Source organism: Phalacrocorax carbo, chromosome 3 (genome assembly GCF_963921805.1).
Source record: "Phalacrocorax carbo chromosome 3, bPhaCar2.1, whole genome shotgun sequence".
Taxonomy (NCBI): Eukaryota; Metazoa; Chordata; class Aves; order Suliformes; family Phalacrocoracidae; genus Phalacrocorax; species Phalacrocorax carbo.
This window is the reverse complement of record NC_087515.1, coordinates 43,158,163-43,174,287: the sequence shown is the minus strand read 5'-3', so window position 1 is coordinate 43,174,287 and position 16,125 is coordinate 43,158,163. Positions and strand designations below refer to the sequence as shown.

At 38.5% G+C, this 16,125-nt stretch overlaps 1 protein-coding gene across 1 annotated transcript in view; it reads right to left on the bottom strand.

Annotated features, from left to right (window-relative positions):
- KIF16B (kinesin family member 16B) overlaps positions 1–16,125 on the bottom strand; it is a 220,564-nt gene that overhangs the window by 90,132 nt on the left and 114,307 nt on the right. Inside the window, exon 25 of the mRNA XM_064446734.1 lies at positions 6,959–7,042. Coding sequence (XP_064302804.1) covers positions 6,959–7,042 — 84 coding nt within the window. The remainder of the gene's footprint in view (positions 1–6,958; positions 7,043–16,125) is intronic.

Here is a 16,125-nt window from a genome sequence, read left to right as displayed (position 1 = left end):
ACATTATGATGTGGAGCTAAACTAGAATTCAAACTATATCCTGTCACATATTCTGAACTTACTAAATTATGATGAACAAACCTCCTTATTTACTGATACTCTGAAATCTCTAAAAGGAAAGAAAAAGAGTCTCTGAATTGCACATCCTATTTAATTATTTGATTATAATGGAGATAAACATTTTAGTACAAAAGGTCCAGCTTTTGAGGTAGGGATCTAAGTTATCTAAAGAAAGAAACAGCAAAATTACTGTAAAGGGGTACATATATTAGGTAAAGTTACCTCTAGCAAACTCTGCAAAACAGGTTTTCAGAACTGATTTGAATAAAGCACTGAGTCTGAGCAAATGAGACCAAGGGGCTGCTTACACTCACTGTTCCTTTTGCACCCAGTAGCCTGTTGGACCGGAGCTTAAAATTAACTCGTCCAGAAAACAACCCCAGGCTTCCGCTCATTCTAAACTGCCGTCTTTCTTTTCTATTGCTATTATTAATATCTTGCATTTGCTGTGGGCCTGGCTGAGAGTCTACAGTATTCAATCAAAGTACCATTTTATTGGTACAGAATCAACTGCTGATGTACACAAAGTCCTAATTTAGACTTATCTGTATCTAGTGACTGTAATGCATAGGTAAAATTAATTTTATTTACTCACTTTTTGAAGCTAACATGTCTCACACAAGAAGTGGCACTACCCAAAAAAAAGATTAAATCCTTCACTGCTGAGAGCTGCTACAACTCCTCTTTGAGGTCTGCCGCTTCAAAGAAGAAAAGCCAGGTACGTGACTTGGGCAACCCCAGTGATGAGCTGAAGGATGGGAACCTGAGGTGTGAAATTGCTCTCAGATGGCTAACTAAAAAGTCTTACTATCTGCAGGCAAGGCAAGACTTTTGTGTTGTTGCTGAAAAGCAGTTATTTTTGTTCTTAAAATTTTTAAATGGTTACTGGAGTTATGAAAGGCACTTGGTACAGACTAACTACACCTAATTTAGAAAATTATCCATGACATGGATTTCATATAATTGATATTCACAATATGGCCCAATCACACACGTTCTTCTCTTGTCTTCCTGGATGCATCTATGCTCTTTCCTCCTGTGCTCCCACTACAACCCTATTCCTCTAGTGGCAAATTAAAACCATCACTCTAAGATACTGTATTCTGTAGTTCAGACTATTGGTATGAAACAATCTTCTCCAGGATTATCAAACACGGATATTTGCATTGGTCTGCTTTTGCACTATCAGTCATATCTGGTGTGCATTCATGTCTGTAACAAAATAAAAAGCTTCCTTTAATCTTTCAAAAATTATCAAATGTATTCTGAATGCTTTCTGAAGTCCTTCTCATTGAGATGATTCTAAGAAGGGTATCTACACCCATGCTGTCAGAAGCAAACATTCAATCTGCAAGAGCCAGGCTGGTGAGCAGCTGGCTTTAAAGCTCTTCTTAAAAAGCTTTGCTGTTAGGGATGTTGTGGTGAGCTGATACTAGAGTCTAATAATTTCCTTTTAATAATCACTTTGAACGGACACATAATCAGTAGTTTTGAAAGGTCTTTGTGACTGGCATCAGAGTCAGGAAAAAAAATCCAATAGATATGGTAACTCTGACCCTACTTGACAGGTTTTTTTGCAATAGAAATATCAATTCACCTGTAACTGGCACGAAGCATGTTGTCTCAGTTAAACAAATTAAGGAATGGGGCTGTGAAACAAAGGCCAGTGGGATGTACTTATGAAGTCTGTACTGAATATTCAGATGATGATTCATCTAAAAGCTCATTAAAATATTTCTGCCCTCATGAAGGAGAACCTCAAGAAAGGAGGTCTCAGACAGGCTCAAACATTCCATTTGCCCAAATTTGTTGACAAATAGAGATCTTTTTTTCTCAGGTGTTTCTTTTGCTGGTTGTCACCGAGGTGTTAATTCTGAAACTGAAAATACATTTAAGTAAGAAGAATTAATTCAAGTTTAAGGAAAGGTATTTCCATCATTTCATGTTCTCTTTAAGAACTAGATTACTGGAGCCATGCAGAAACAGCAGAATCTCACTTTTAAAGTGGAAAGGCAGACTGGGTGGTTTTAGACCCCTATGAAGAAAACCCCCAGACTAGAAAGTGTCACTAAAGGAACTCAAGTGAGAATAAAAACTAAGAACAAAACAAAGCATTTGGCTCCTAAGTTAAAGAATCCTATTTTGGAAGCTTAATTTTGACTGTAAGTAACAGCTATATTTCAGTCAGTTCAGTGTCTACACTGCTTTCCCCAGCCAGTTCTACAGAATCAAGAGCAAAATTGAATTATGCAGTTCATACAAGGTTTATTTCTGCCTCCTGCATTAACACCTATCATTGAAAACCTCATCAGATGACATCCAGAAGTGAGGAGGTTGAGGACAATTGTATTATTAATTTTAAATAAACTGAGTGTGCCTGTCTTCTAAAGGGCTTCAAACTACCATCAACACAGAAGAGCAGAGAATGCCAGGAAGATATGTTCCTACAAAACCTGAAGTAGGCTTGCTTCACCATACTGTTACAGGTTGACTTTCTTTCATTCCCTGAGCTCTCTAAGTGGCAGCAAAAGAAAACAGACGGCTCCTACCAGCCGTTGAACTGTCTGTTGGTGCATCCTCAATATGTGATTTTGCTTGTTCTCCTTTGCTGTCCATACACAAACCTGAGGAAATGCAGCAGTGGAAACAGGGAATGGGAAACAGGGAACTGAGACAAGGAGACAGGCTGAGGCCTGGGGGAGTTTTTGTTTTCCTTTAAGCAACAACCTGCCGGGATTTTGTCAGCATAACAATTGTTTTTTTTCCTAAGCACATTGGTGACAGTAAGAGCAGAAAAGAAAGCCTACTTGGTCTATGACTGCAAGGCTTCTGCCCAAGGAGGCAAGAAACACAACTCCATCTATGTCCACTTACCCAGCTACTCCTGCCCAGTTTTTCCAGCTGCACAATGGGAAAATGGGGCTAATAATGATCTACAACAAAGCATGAGTTTAAGAGAAGAGGAAAAATACTCGGGAATGATTTGACACAGAAATGTAGTATCCAAAGGTTTCAGGAAAACTTCTTTTTACTGTCATCCACAGATCTAGCAACTCACCAAGGAATAAAAGTTATTTTGCAGTTAAAACGCAGATACGTTCACTGAATCACATCTCTCGTGACATGTGTTTCCTTTAAAAAGTTTTTGCTTAAAAACTAAAAAAAGGAATATACATAATCTGATTTAATTTTAAAAAAGGATCCTATACTCTCATCTACTGATTTCTAATAATTGCATGAAAGGATAGATCCACGCTAGCTTCTATTCATTAACTTTAATCAAAAGAATTCTTGGCCATTTCATTTAAGGTGGATTTAATCAAGCAAGGTTAGCTCTGGAGTGAAATTACAATCCTTAGACTGCAGAACAATTAATTTAGAGTTTTGCTCTGCAACAGGTCCCTGACAAAATACTAAATTAATAGACTGCAGTAGGGCATTTCAGATAGGTAATTTTAAATACAATTTAGGCAATTTTCCTTAAGATGTATAGGCAAAATCTTTGTGCCAACTTGTACATTTTTCTTCCAAACCTCTACAGGAATGTGAGATATTACTCAAAAGACTATATTCTACCAACAAACACCAAGGCAAAAGCATTTTTGTATCACACTAGAGATCAAATACTTCTCAGGTTCATCTCACACAGAAATAGCACACAATGTGCTTTCCTACCAACAAGGTACTTTTGGTTATTAAGCATTTGTACCTGCTAGGATAAATAAAAGAACATAATGTTTCACAGAAGCTTTGCATTTATTGTGATTTTAAATCACCATCCTCATCATTTGGGGCTCTCTGGAGTCTTTTACCCCAAGTAATTTAATCTCCATTACGATGAAATATGCCCACTTCTAATCTCAAACTGAAATAAAGTTAACTCTACATGACAATTTTAAAACAAAGCAAACCCTACAGCCAGCCCCCCAGATTCTAGTTGCCTTGAAAGGTACCATAAATCCTCCTGCTGTCCTCGACACTTCTACTGTGGCAAGAGTCTGAGAGATGATGCGTAGTAAAAATCAAACTCTTCCTAAACTGTCCTGCAAAGGATATTTTGGACCAATCTTTTTATAATTAAGTGCAAGGAAAATCTCCCTGACTAAAGCCAAAGTGAGTCAAATATTATAACAGTTTACACATCTCCACTAGAACTAGCTCTCTGATGGTTCTAGTCCCGCACTATCTGCTTCATTTTCCCAGATGTTTCGGATTTGTGCTGAAAACAGTGTTGCTAATACAGGGATGTTTTTGTTACTGCTGAGCAGGGCTTACACAGAGTCAAGAGCTTTTCTGCTCCTCACCCCACCACACTGGCAGGCAGGCTGGGATTACACAAGAAGTTGGGAGGGGACACAGCTGGGACAGCTGACCCCAAGGGACCAAAGGGATATCCCATACCATATGACATCATGCTCAGCATATAAAGCTGGGGGAAGGAGGAGGAAGGGGAAAGAGGGGCATGTTTGGAGTGACGCGGGAGGACGTTCAGAGTGATGGCATTTGCCTTTCCAAGTCACCAATTACGTGCAATGGAGCCCTGCTTTCCTGGAGATGGCTGAACATCTGCCTGCCCATGGGAAGGAGCAAATGAATTCCTTGCTTTGCTTGTGCGCGCATCTTTTGCTTTACCTATTAAAATGTCTTCATCTCAACCCATGAGTTTCCTTGCTTTTACTCTTCTGATTCTGATTCTCTCCCACATCCCATTGGCAGGGAATAAGTGAGCAGCTATGTGGTGCTTGGTTGCTGGCTGGGGCTAAACCATGACAGCCTGGAACTTGTGCTTTACTTTTTCCAAAAATGCTGTATTACCTCACTAGCTCTTGACTAACCATGCGGTACAATCAAATAAGCTTTTATACCATACTACAGCTCGAACAACACACCACCTGCGAGGCTTGAAAGATATTGCAAAGGGGTTTTCAGCAAATCAAGGTACAGGATCAGGTATGAAAGCCAACTGAATACAAGCCATGTTTCTGCTTGTTACCAAGGGCTAATGCCCTCACCTTTTACCTGATTGAATTTGCATGTGAGAAACATGCTACGGTGAAAAGGCCAAGAAACCACATCCCTTACCGAGACAATCCATCCCTTGACTACCTTCCAGTTAGCCCAATGAAGCATGCTGAAGGTTCATACCAGATTAAAAGCCACAAGACAGTATCAGCCAGTATTTTAAATAGAAGTGGTGCCAGTGCCATCTTCCACTATCACTTCCTCTGCCTCCCAAATACTTCCCCAGTATAACTCAAGATGTGCTTTGAGCATTACGTGACTTTGGAAACCATCATTACTTAGAGGTGGTTTCTCCCACTCTTCACCAAGCAGGCCACAGCTATGTTAGCTGAAACTCTCCAGCTGTTGGCAAACCCAGAGCAAACCACTGCAAAATATATAGTGAAAATACCACGATTAGAGATCCAGACATAAGGGGATTTTGACCAGCTTGTTGCAGCAAAATCCTCATGGCAAGGATGGTAACATTTGTTTCGCTCCTTGTTCTCTTTATCTAACTTTCCCTTAGGCAGTTTCTCCAACACTGAGTGATTTGCCAGGATTATTGAGTGGCATGACCAAGTGTATTATCTGGCATACGGCAAAACATATTCATGTGACCAGTGGTAATGTGTTGTTATTATTATTAGGCTTGCAAAATATATAGGTAATAAGGTTTAATGACTTAATTTAGCTTAAAAAGATAGAACTTAATTTTAAGCTAAAAATTGGTTATATAGAGAACTATAAGTACTACGTGACCATGATCACAGAGCAGTTTTAACATTTAGAAACATTACAGTAAAATTGGTTAGTAAATCAATGAAAGGTCAGAAAGATTAAGGGATTAAATTTCTTACTGGTTGAAGGATATGCAAACTGAGTGCTAGACTGTAATATGGCCATGTCTTTATGCCCTTGATAAAGGACACAGAACAAAGCAGATTACATTTTGTGCTACACGTAAGACAGCCTCACATCAAAAGTCAGAGGGAGAATGTTTTGTTTGTAGATCAAAGAATAGGGGAAATATGTAGAAAAAATTCAAAACATGCAGGAAGATATTCCAGTTGGAAGCAATCTACTGTTACATTAATTTCTCTAAAACTCTACTTAATGGTACTTTAGCTCTACAAAGAATATAATTCTTAATGACTTGCATGATCAGGTAATCCCCATGTGGCTATAACATAGTTGAGGGTTGTATGGTTTAAGTCTTTGTTCACGCCTCTTTCTTCCCAAAATCCCACCTCCTGCTTCAGGGCTGCAATAACACATGCATTAACACAGAACTATAAAGACCTAATGTGTGATAGGAGTCAAAATTATGCCATCCACATGGCACTGCAGAAAAAGCAAAAGAACCCAAACCCTCAAACTTAGTAACCTTGACCACAATAAAATTATTTTTTAAAACTAACCAAAAGAAAAAAATACATTCAGAAAGCTGGGTTACAAAATAAAGTTCAGAGATGCCTAAATATTGCTTTCCTTCTGTGATGAGGTATTTGGATATAGTAACTATAACAAAATAGTAAATCTTCAGGTAACAAATTGCATTTAAAGTAGCAGGGTTTTTTTAATCTTGTCTTGCAGAGACCATCTGTCTACAGTGAACACTTCTCACCCACAACCTTTCCCCCTTCACTAAATGTACCTCCTATGAATATCTCTAAAGAGGTGCTTTTTCTGCTAGACTAGGATTAATTTTTTTAAGGCATGTTTCATTACTTTGCAATCTACTGCTGCCATCTCCTGTGTTAAATGAGGCAGTAACTAACTTCATTGTTACAAGCAGGCTATTTAACTTTGACCATATGGGAATGGTTTCTGTTGATCAAGCAGAGAGTGCTCCACCTAAATACACTGCAGAAGCCTGTTAAAAAGGTGACATTACCTCTAAGTGACTCCGTCGTTCTGCAATCACTCGTTCATCCTTGTTTCCAAAGAGCTTCTTTGGAGGGAATTCTAAAGTGGCAAGCTGGAAGAAATTAAAGGATGAATCGGCATCAGAAGTGACACGTTCAAATGAGAAAACTCAAACTATGAAGGATCTGGGAAGAAGAAAATGCCAACTCTTCATGAGCTATAATATATGCTATTAGCAAATATGTTACACATTTCTACTGATTTTATTATGTTCTGGTCTGTAGTACTGCTAAAATAAAAACACATTTTGTCATAAATGAGCAACAGAAAGCAAATTTAGGAATTAGATCGCCACTGTTTACCCACATAAAAGTTATAAAGTTGCAAACAATCTGATGTGACAGCACCAAGAAGTAAGAAAGATCTCTTCAGGGATCCTGTGTACCTTAAAAGATTGTATACAGCCTCGTAAAAACTGTGGTCTCCAACTGTAGTGTCATGTAATTTGTGTGTCTTTCCTTATGTTGTATCATAAACATTAAGATCGTTGGATCTAAAAACTATCACTGAACTTATGCTGTGGAAAATGGCATTGCTGGACTCCTCAGCTGACACCTGAGCAGGACCTGAGGACCCTGTTGTCATGCCTTGAACTACGACTTCTTCTCTCACAGCAGGGACAGGCTACACTGTGATGACAGTTAAGATGATGGGAAGTTGGACTTATTGAGCTGTAACTCAGTCACATTCAAATGTGTGTCCATGCTGGAAGCTGATAGCTTTAATTTCTGAAGAGAATCCACATGGGCAGGCAAAATTCCATTTATCACATTGAAAATGAAAACTAGGCAGCAGCACAACTCCTAAAAACAACTATTCAGATCTGTCCTTTTTGGAGCTCTTCCACAGAGTTGTTCAAAGCTATCTTCTCATTTCTTTTTCACCCTGTAGGAACTGTGGCAAGCTACACTGGTAAGAGAGTGAGTGAGGGAACTGTCTTCCTTTCTTGTACACCAACAAATAAAATGCTTGAACAAATTCCAGCCAATATATCAGGAGAACACACAAAAAACTCAAGAGTTGGTAACAAGCACCAATGAACTTGTTCTGCTAAGCCACTGCTGCTGGGAACCATACGCAAGAAAGCAAGTCCTCTCCACATAGTTTGTGTTTGCGCTTGAAGGCACATCAAAACCAACTTCTTCCTAGCTTTCATTGTATGAGACAGAAACATGCAACCTCCCATTGGCATTGCTGGAGTTGTTTTGCAGGAGAAAACTCTGTAAAAATGCCTCCTGCACGAATTCCTCTGGCTATTTGATGATATTGAACTAATAAACAAGTTGCATCATTTTCTAGTATATCAGCCCATACAGGACTGTAGAGAATTTATGGCTGGTTACAAACAGCAGCAATATACTGAATTAAATGAGGAGCTTCATTATTAACATTGAATGTAAGCATCTTTAAAATACAGAGGAATTCTGCAATACAAATAATTTATTCTCATTCTCTGGTTCAACTCAAACTTGGATCATTTTAAAGCAATGCCTAGACATCTTCAAATGAGCGATATAAAGTGATGTGGGTGCCAGAGGAGATGGAAGAAATGCCTGCTTTGCATCAGTCTTGCCGGCATGCCCCAATTATATTCCTCAAATTTCTCCAACCATATTCTTCTCAGTGTGCTTGCTTCTTCATGTTGGCACAACAAGCAGTACACTAACAGTATCCTATAATTACATTCTTGGGACTTATTTTCACTGCATTACTCACTCCTTAATCTATACAGGACTTTAAATGCTAATATTTTCAAGGACTTCAAATTCCCACCCTTGCAGGAATTATATTTTATTGAATAGGACTGCATCATGTCACTCCCAGAAAGAAGCAAGGCAAAAAAACTACCACCACAATCCCCTCCTGGCCCTAGGGAGATTGTTTTTATATTTATTTGCTAATAAATACGTTCACTGTATTATTTTTAAAATAGTGTCTGTTAAAAAAGTTTGCACAAATAAAAAAAAAAATACTGCTACAACATCCTCAGACATACTCTGTAGAGTCAAAGCAAGGTATTACAGCTAAAGTCAGGAATGATTTCTTTATCTAAATTAAGTTTGATTTTAACAGGCATTTGGGGACTGATTCTACAAAACTTTGTGATGGGCAAGTCGTTTTCCTAATCTGTCAGCTTTCTGGATACATCTTAGAAGAAAAACAGTTGCATCATCTAAAGCCAGTAAGTTTTGCTAAACTCATTGAAACCAAAGTAGCAGCTCACATAGTTTTAACATTTCTTAACTCCTGAATCACTACGATGTACGATCTTTGAAACTATGCCCATGAAAGTCTGTTATTACAGTCATGAATTTAATACGCAAGAGAAAGGCCTCAGAGTGTACACTTGGCTCTGAAATGTTCAAAGTTACAACATGTACCTAAACGAAAATCATAATTTCATTGCTGGTCATGACCTGGATCTGAACAACTTGGACTTGGGGAATTATATGTAATAAAATCTTCCATCCAGATCAGAATGCCAATGTGCCAAACTATACTTGGCACACATATATACATTACTTATATTTGTAATACATGTAGGTCCATACAGACTATACCTATATAGACGTATATGCAACTTGGAAGGATCTGGCATCCTGCAGAGGCTATGTTACAAAGGACTAATCATCTGCTGCAGTCACCACCTCTACGGGGCTAGATACAGAAAGCGCTCAATCTCAGGCCGGCTGGAACATTTCTGTATCCCGTTCCTTCCCAAGGGTCCTCTGCCTCCACTTTTAGTCAAATGGTTGGCAAATGTCCATCTCACAAATGAAAATGGAAATCATTTATGTCACACAACAGATGACCACCCAGCTACGTGACAAAAAAAAGCTGCAGCTATAGATTTCATCATCACTTCAGCAACTCTTGGAAACCCTGAATTATTCCAATGTGTTCTACTCCACTACATGCCAAGAGTCTAATCCCCACCAAAATGAAAGAAGAGACATTAAAACTCTCCACACTTGAGCTTCAGGCTGTCCAAACACTTAATGCAGACATGACAGCACCAGTTTACACTCAGTTCACAGCTTGAAAATTATCTTTGCAACATGAGAACTAGAACCATTCATGCAGCAATGTGAATTATGTAGTCCTCTATGTGACTGTGTAATTTCACTGCAATAGAAAGCTTGTCCACTGTGGTATATTTATAAAAAATTTAATATTAGTATATTTACCAGAGATAGTATGCTTATATATACACCATTGATCTCTGTCACTCTGACTTACAAAGCTACTCCTTCAGTGTGGGGAAAAAAATACGTTGGTGCAAGAGTTGCACAAATATGCAGAGTGATGTTAAAATGTTCTCATCTCATCACAATTTCCATCTATAAAAAAGGAAAAAAGCCCAGCAATATGAATATACTGAAGTAATGATACATGGTATGATGATTATCTATAAAGATCCTCTGTCCTGATTTAACAATTGACATAAAGACTCTGAATGTGATTATGTGCAATTCAGAAATGCAATGGTTCAAGAGAATTTTGAGGTTTATTTAAAATACCTTACTCATTTAGGCCAAATTGCAATAGCAAATATTTCAGTAAATTCAGATTTTGTTACTAGTAGTGCTACAACACCTTTAAGAAACTGCACAGTAACTTTAGATGACATTAGCACGGCTACAGGTTAATGCACACAGCACAGTACGTGACTGAGCCACATTTGTTCTGTCACTTAACTATGTGAGAGATCTGCAGGTGTAGGTTTTGCATCGAGATTGTTTGCCTTCGCTCAAACACTGTAAGAGAATTTCACGCTATCCAGATTCAGGAGTATAAAATTATTCTTTTAGAATTTAATGGCCATGTACCTTCTGGCTCAAATTAATTCTTCAGGGTCCACATCTTGACTATGAGATGAATATTTCACAGCAATGTAAGGCACAGCAGTGGGACTCTACAGGTAGTAAGGTAAATTATTCTACTTTCCTGAAACTTCTGAAGCATGCCCATCCTTTCCCTGTCCCCCTTGGTGCAGTGGCAGTGAAAGCATTTGGCAGTCAGTCTTTCTCTGCAGGCATGTTTTGTCGTTCTTCAGGGATGCTGAGGTGATGTTTTGTCAGGGGAAATTAAGAGGCATATTCCCTAGCCTGACAGGAAGTGTGAGCTCGAATGATTTCCTGAGAAGCTTCTGCATCTAGTGTGCAAAATTTCTGATTTTTATTTTGGCTGCAGAAGCATTTCCCTATTATTCACAATTATAGCATTGCTGCAATACAAATTCATTATATACACGAGTGTGTGCACACATGCATACGCCTACCATGGGCAAGGCTGGGACTACTCTTAGACCCAAAATGCAAAGCCAGGTAATATTTTAAGATAGTACGGAGACACCTCAAGACTGCCTATCAGAATTCCTAATGTCTTTTAGACATTAAACTTTTACAGCTAATATTTATCCTATCTGGCATTCATTGCTAGGCAGTAGCAGTCTTAGGGAGAGGCAAACAGTCATTTGTAATTTACTCCCTAATTTCTTCATAATAAATAAAGGTCGTGTTTTGTTTCTGGGTCTTGTATTACTTGGGGAATGTTATTTGTCTGTGTCTCAGCAACCTGATCTGTAAGAAACTATACTTACCTACCATGAGATATTTGAGATGAGTATGATCAAGTTTAGAGAGTACTAGGTCCAGTTCTCAAGGTGAAGGTGCTTCATACCTAGCAAGTATTACAACAGTAAATTTTAAACAGCTTAATGGATTCGTATACTTCTCTCACATTTCAGCCAGGAGACTGGTTTAACAAGGTTATTGGCAGGTATTTAATGCTGGTAAGAGTAGATGGTAGAAAAGTAAGTGACTGTTTATTTAGTCACCTGTTCTATCTTATATGTAACTCTGATTTTAAGATTCATCTACTTCTGGAAACAGCATATACCTAACACCATCTATATGGAAGCATAATCTTTTAAAGTAAAACCATACCCCTTCATAGCCTTCAACTACTGAGCCCCAGGAAGAGATGCAAATTTGAATACTGGCCTTTTGGAAGCCAAAAGAATGAAAATAAAGGCTCTAATAACCACAAAAGGTTCTGCCTGGGTTCATTTCAGGGCCTTTAGAAAACAAAGCCATCAACATTTGAAGGGTGTCCTTTAATTTCTATCACACTCAGTTCAAGACCCTTCACTGAAATTAATTGAAGTCTGCTAGGGACTTGCTGGATTTAATTCAGTTCAGGGGTTTTATAGTACAGTGGAACATAACAGGTTAATAAAAAGTCTTGTACAGTACTTTGCAGATGATATTTCAATATCTAGTGGACCAAAGTAAAATACCACATAATACAGTCATGTAGGCTTGTCACTTCTGAAATGTGAAATTTTTCAAAGGGTTATGCTCCCTAAACATTAAAAAAAGCGCCATTTTCCAACATCAAGCAAAAATTTACAGGACTGAAACATCTCATTATTTCTGGTGGGTAAAATCTATATTTCAATATGGTAGAAGATTTATTTTTTTTCTTAAGAAAAACAGCGCAGACGTTGATGGATGCAGAGTCGTCTTAAATCTTTCATCCCAAATTCTCTTTGTACTTCAGTGTTTTGATATATTTAAATGGGGGGAAAAGGGGAAAAAATAGAATTAAGGAAATGCTAACTACTAAATTAAAAAGTTGGTCACTTAACTCTGTTACTTTTACAACTCTGAATTTTCTCATTTTTCAAAGGGCATGTCTGACTTTTGATCCTTTGTACCAGAAATCTCTGTCACAGATGAGAAAAATCAAAGAGAAGAATGTGGCAGCCAGTGTGGCTTCACCTGACTTGATTTTGCAGAGAGCAATGAAAGAAAAAAACTGTCCTACTTTTAGTTTTTGAAGTTTAAACAAAGTAGCCTAGGCCTCAACTTCAAGATGTACTAAGTCTCCCAGACTCTAAAGAAATTGGACAAAAGCTGTATTGTTAATAGGTACTTGCACTAAATATTTAGTGATTTGACAACAGGTGAAAAAAGCTTGTCTTCTATATCTTTACTAGTATTTTGTCTGAAATAAACCACTTATTCTACACAATTTCATAAGAGAGCCTTAGGCAAAGGGAAAAAGTTAGCACTTAATGAACAGATTAAAGGCAACTTTATAATTTCTGCAAAAAAATCAAATTGATAAATCATTTGAGCATATACTATCCACTAAAAAATAAACCAATAAAATAACTTTAAACCTACCTAAGTCACATTTTGCGGTGATATAGGTGAAACCATTTAAAGTTCAGATGATATTTTCCCAAATATGAGTGAATAACACTCAAAACTTATCCTCCTTTCAAAAGATAATAATGTAGTCCTCCATCATGTAAACCTTAGTGTGCTTCCCCTGTATGTATGCTATAGGTAAGTGATGCCCTCAGAAGACAGGAAGATTAAAGACAGTATTTTCCATTATCAACTAATCGAGGAAACGGAATATCCATGCAATTATTTTCTGGATGTTCAGTTTGTCACCGACTTTTCCTCTTCCATTTCTAATATTCTCTCTTTACTTCTTCTTCCATCTCTTCTAACATGTTCTCATCCCACTTTCCAGCTTGCCTCTACTCTATTGCTATGCTTCTCCCCCGCCATGACCTACCTAATTCTTTTCTTACTCAACTGTCCATTTGCTTTATGAAATTTCCTGTTCCCACACCATCCTCCCTGAGGGATTTGATATTCTCAGAGGTGGGATATATGGGCAACTAAGGATCAGCCAAAGCTTTGAGGTAAACCCATGCCAACCTTTTACTATAGTGAACTCCATGGAGAAGACTAAATAATTAACCTCCTAAACCAAAGAAAACTCAAATGACCAGGAAACAGAACTGAAAGAAGGTTGTACACAGCCTTCCTCTTACACACAGGGTGCCTGCAGAGGAGTCCCCGCAGAAAGTCCCTGATACCAGCCTAACACGCTCTGGTACTTCACTGGCTTTGAGGGAAGCGGACTCCGCTCCAGGCCCTCTGCTCCCCAGGTCTTTGCAGTGTTTCCGAGACCTGAGGAGCTACTCTAGGCTCATCCCTGCCATCTCTAAGCTCCTCCATCATAGCTGCAGTCTTCCAGCTTGCTGCTGTTGGCTCTCCTTGCTGCTACAGGTTGCAGTGCCTGGATCTCATCGAATACTCACAAAGGAAAGAGCATCTTCCTCCTTCCTTGAGGGAGTCTACTCTGAAAAATCCTCAATAAATTGGTCAGCAAACATCTCCCTGTTTTGTTTTTTGAGTTTTTTTGGTTGGTTTTTTTTTTCCCTCTGGTATCTCCTGAAAACAATTTATCCAACAACTTGGTTTCCCATCCCTTTACAGCACTGCCTTTACTCAGAGGAAGCTGTTTTGCCCCATGTATCTGCCTATACTCTTTCTTCCTGCTTGCCATCCTGTTGGCTCTGTGCCAAAGGTTTACCTGCCCACAGAACTGGTTTAACCTTTGCATTTCTGGCTGGCAGGAGCAACTCCTGGCTTGCATGCTGCTTTTTGCCTGGCCCCTAGTACAGGCAGCCTGGTAAGCCAGGTCTACTTTATCCCCTCCAAAACACATTCCATTGAGGCCAGAGTGTGTTGGAGACCCTACCAGGGTTAACCTGCTGGGTAAGCAATTATGCAGCTTCCCCACTGTACCCAGACTGGCTACAATTCCTTGCCTTTTTCCTACTTATGTCTCTGGAGCATCACCCATATATAAATAGGTACCTCCTCTACATCATTCCTCTCCAATACTGGCACTAAGACATGCCAAGAAGCACAAGCACTTACATTTCCTCCCATAAATATATGCAGTTCTGATGTGAGTACCCTCAAAGTCTGGATGCTGTGACTAACTCCTACAGATTGTCTTTTCTAGATTCACCAATACATGAGCATTTTCTCAGGATGCACAAGTTTACACAACTCTGCTGTCTCTAATTCTGGGTAACTCTGACCTTTTAATATCTTCCTGGCATGCTTGCCAGTTGCCTTCCTCATACAGGCCTAACTTTTTCTCCAAAGAACATTTCGATTTTATCTGTCACTGAAGAGGGATAAGAACAAAAAAAAAGTTCACCTCCTGTGAACCTCCCCTGAAACCTCCCTCTGATGATGCAAAACTACCAAGTAGGATTGCATTTCATTAACTGTGTGTCACTCTTTGAATCGTGCCCACCTGCCTATCAATCATCTGTAATTATCAGAAAGGTTTGAAAGTTCTCATACCCAAGTTTCTCCTTTAAACAAGCAGGCTGACCTATATTCACTATGCATTTTTGGAGCTATGGTGAAATGTGGAGGCCACTGTTTATCGCATTATTTTAACTCTATTTAGCCTGCTTCCTGCTACTGAGAAAAATCAAATTAACTGCAGCCAAAGAAGTTACCTTGCACTACAGGGGTGTTTTTCTTTTCCTTAAAGCAATTTCCAAACTAGTTGGAATAACAACATACCAAAATAGAGCCATAAACAATTGTCAATATAATATTTGACAAATTACATCACCCTTTTGTTCATTATAAGCTGTACGATAGTGTTTAAATACAGAATAACTATAAAAATGAGTGATAGGATGTATCAAAGTTGACGCAAACCTTTCACAGTTCTATAAAATTTCACAGCTTTGGGATTTTAAACTCTTACGAAAATTGGAAACTAATACAGCCAGGGCATCTTTCTAAATATAAACCACTGCCTGCATAGGTCAGGATTGATAATCCTGACCAAGGATACCAAGGAAAAAGGGACAAAAATTGGCCCAAATTGCAAAGAATAATATATTAAGTTCTCTATGCAGGCTGTAGAAAGGCAGAATAAGATGGTGTAGAAACACCATACACCAACCCAAAGGATATAATTATCTCACATGTAAATCAGTCAAAAACAAATAAAAGTAATCTGATTCATATATGTATTTGAAAAATAAGCATGAAAAAACTGTTACATACCATATCCTTGCAACCTTGATTTTGCTCCCTTCATCTATCACTTACCGCAAGACAGAAGTATCTGGTGGAAAACTACCAGTACTGCATGGCAGACTATGGTCTAAGACAAGGGTACATGCTGACCTAGAGAGTCTACAGTCAAGTTTATCACATACTCTCTACGCTTTTAGCTCATAATTTTGCAAACTAAATGTTACTTTTTTTCATGTAGTTTCAGGTG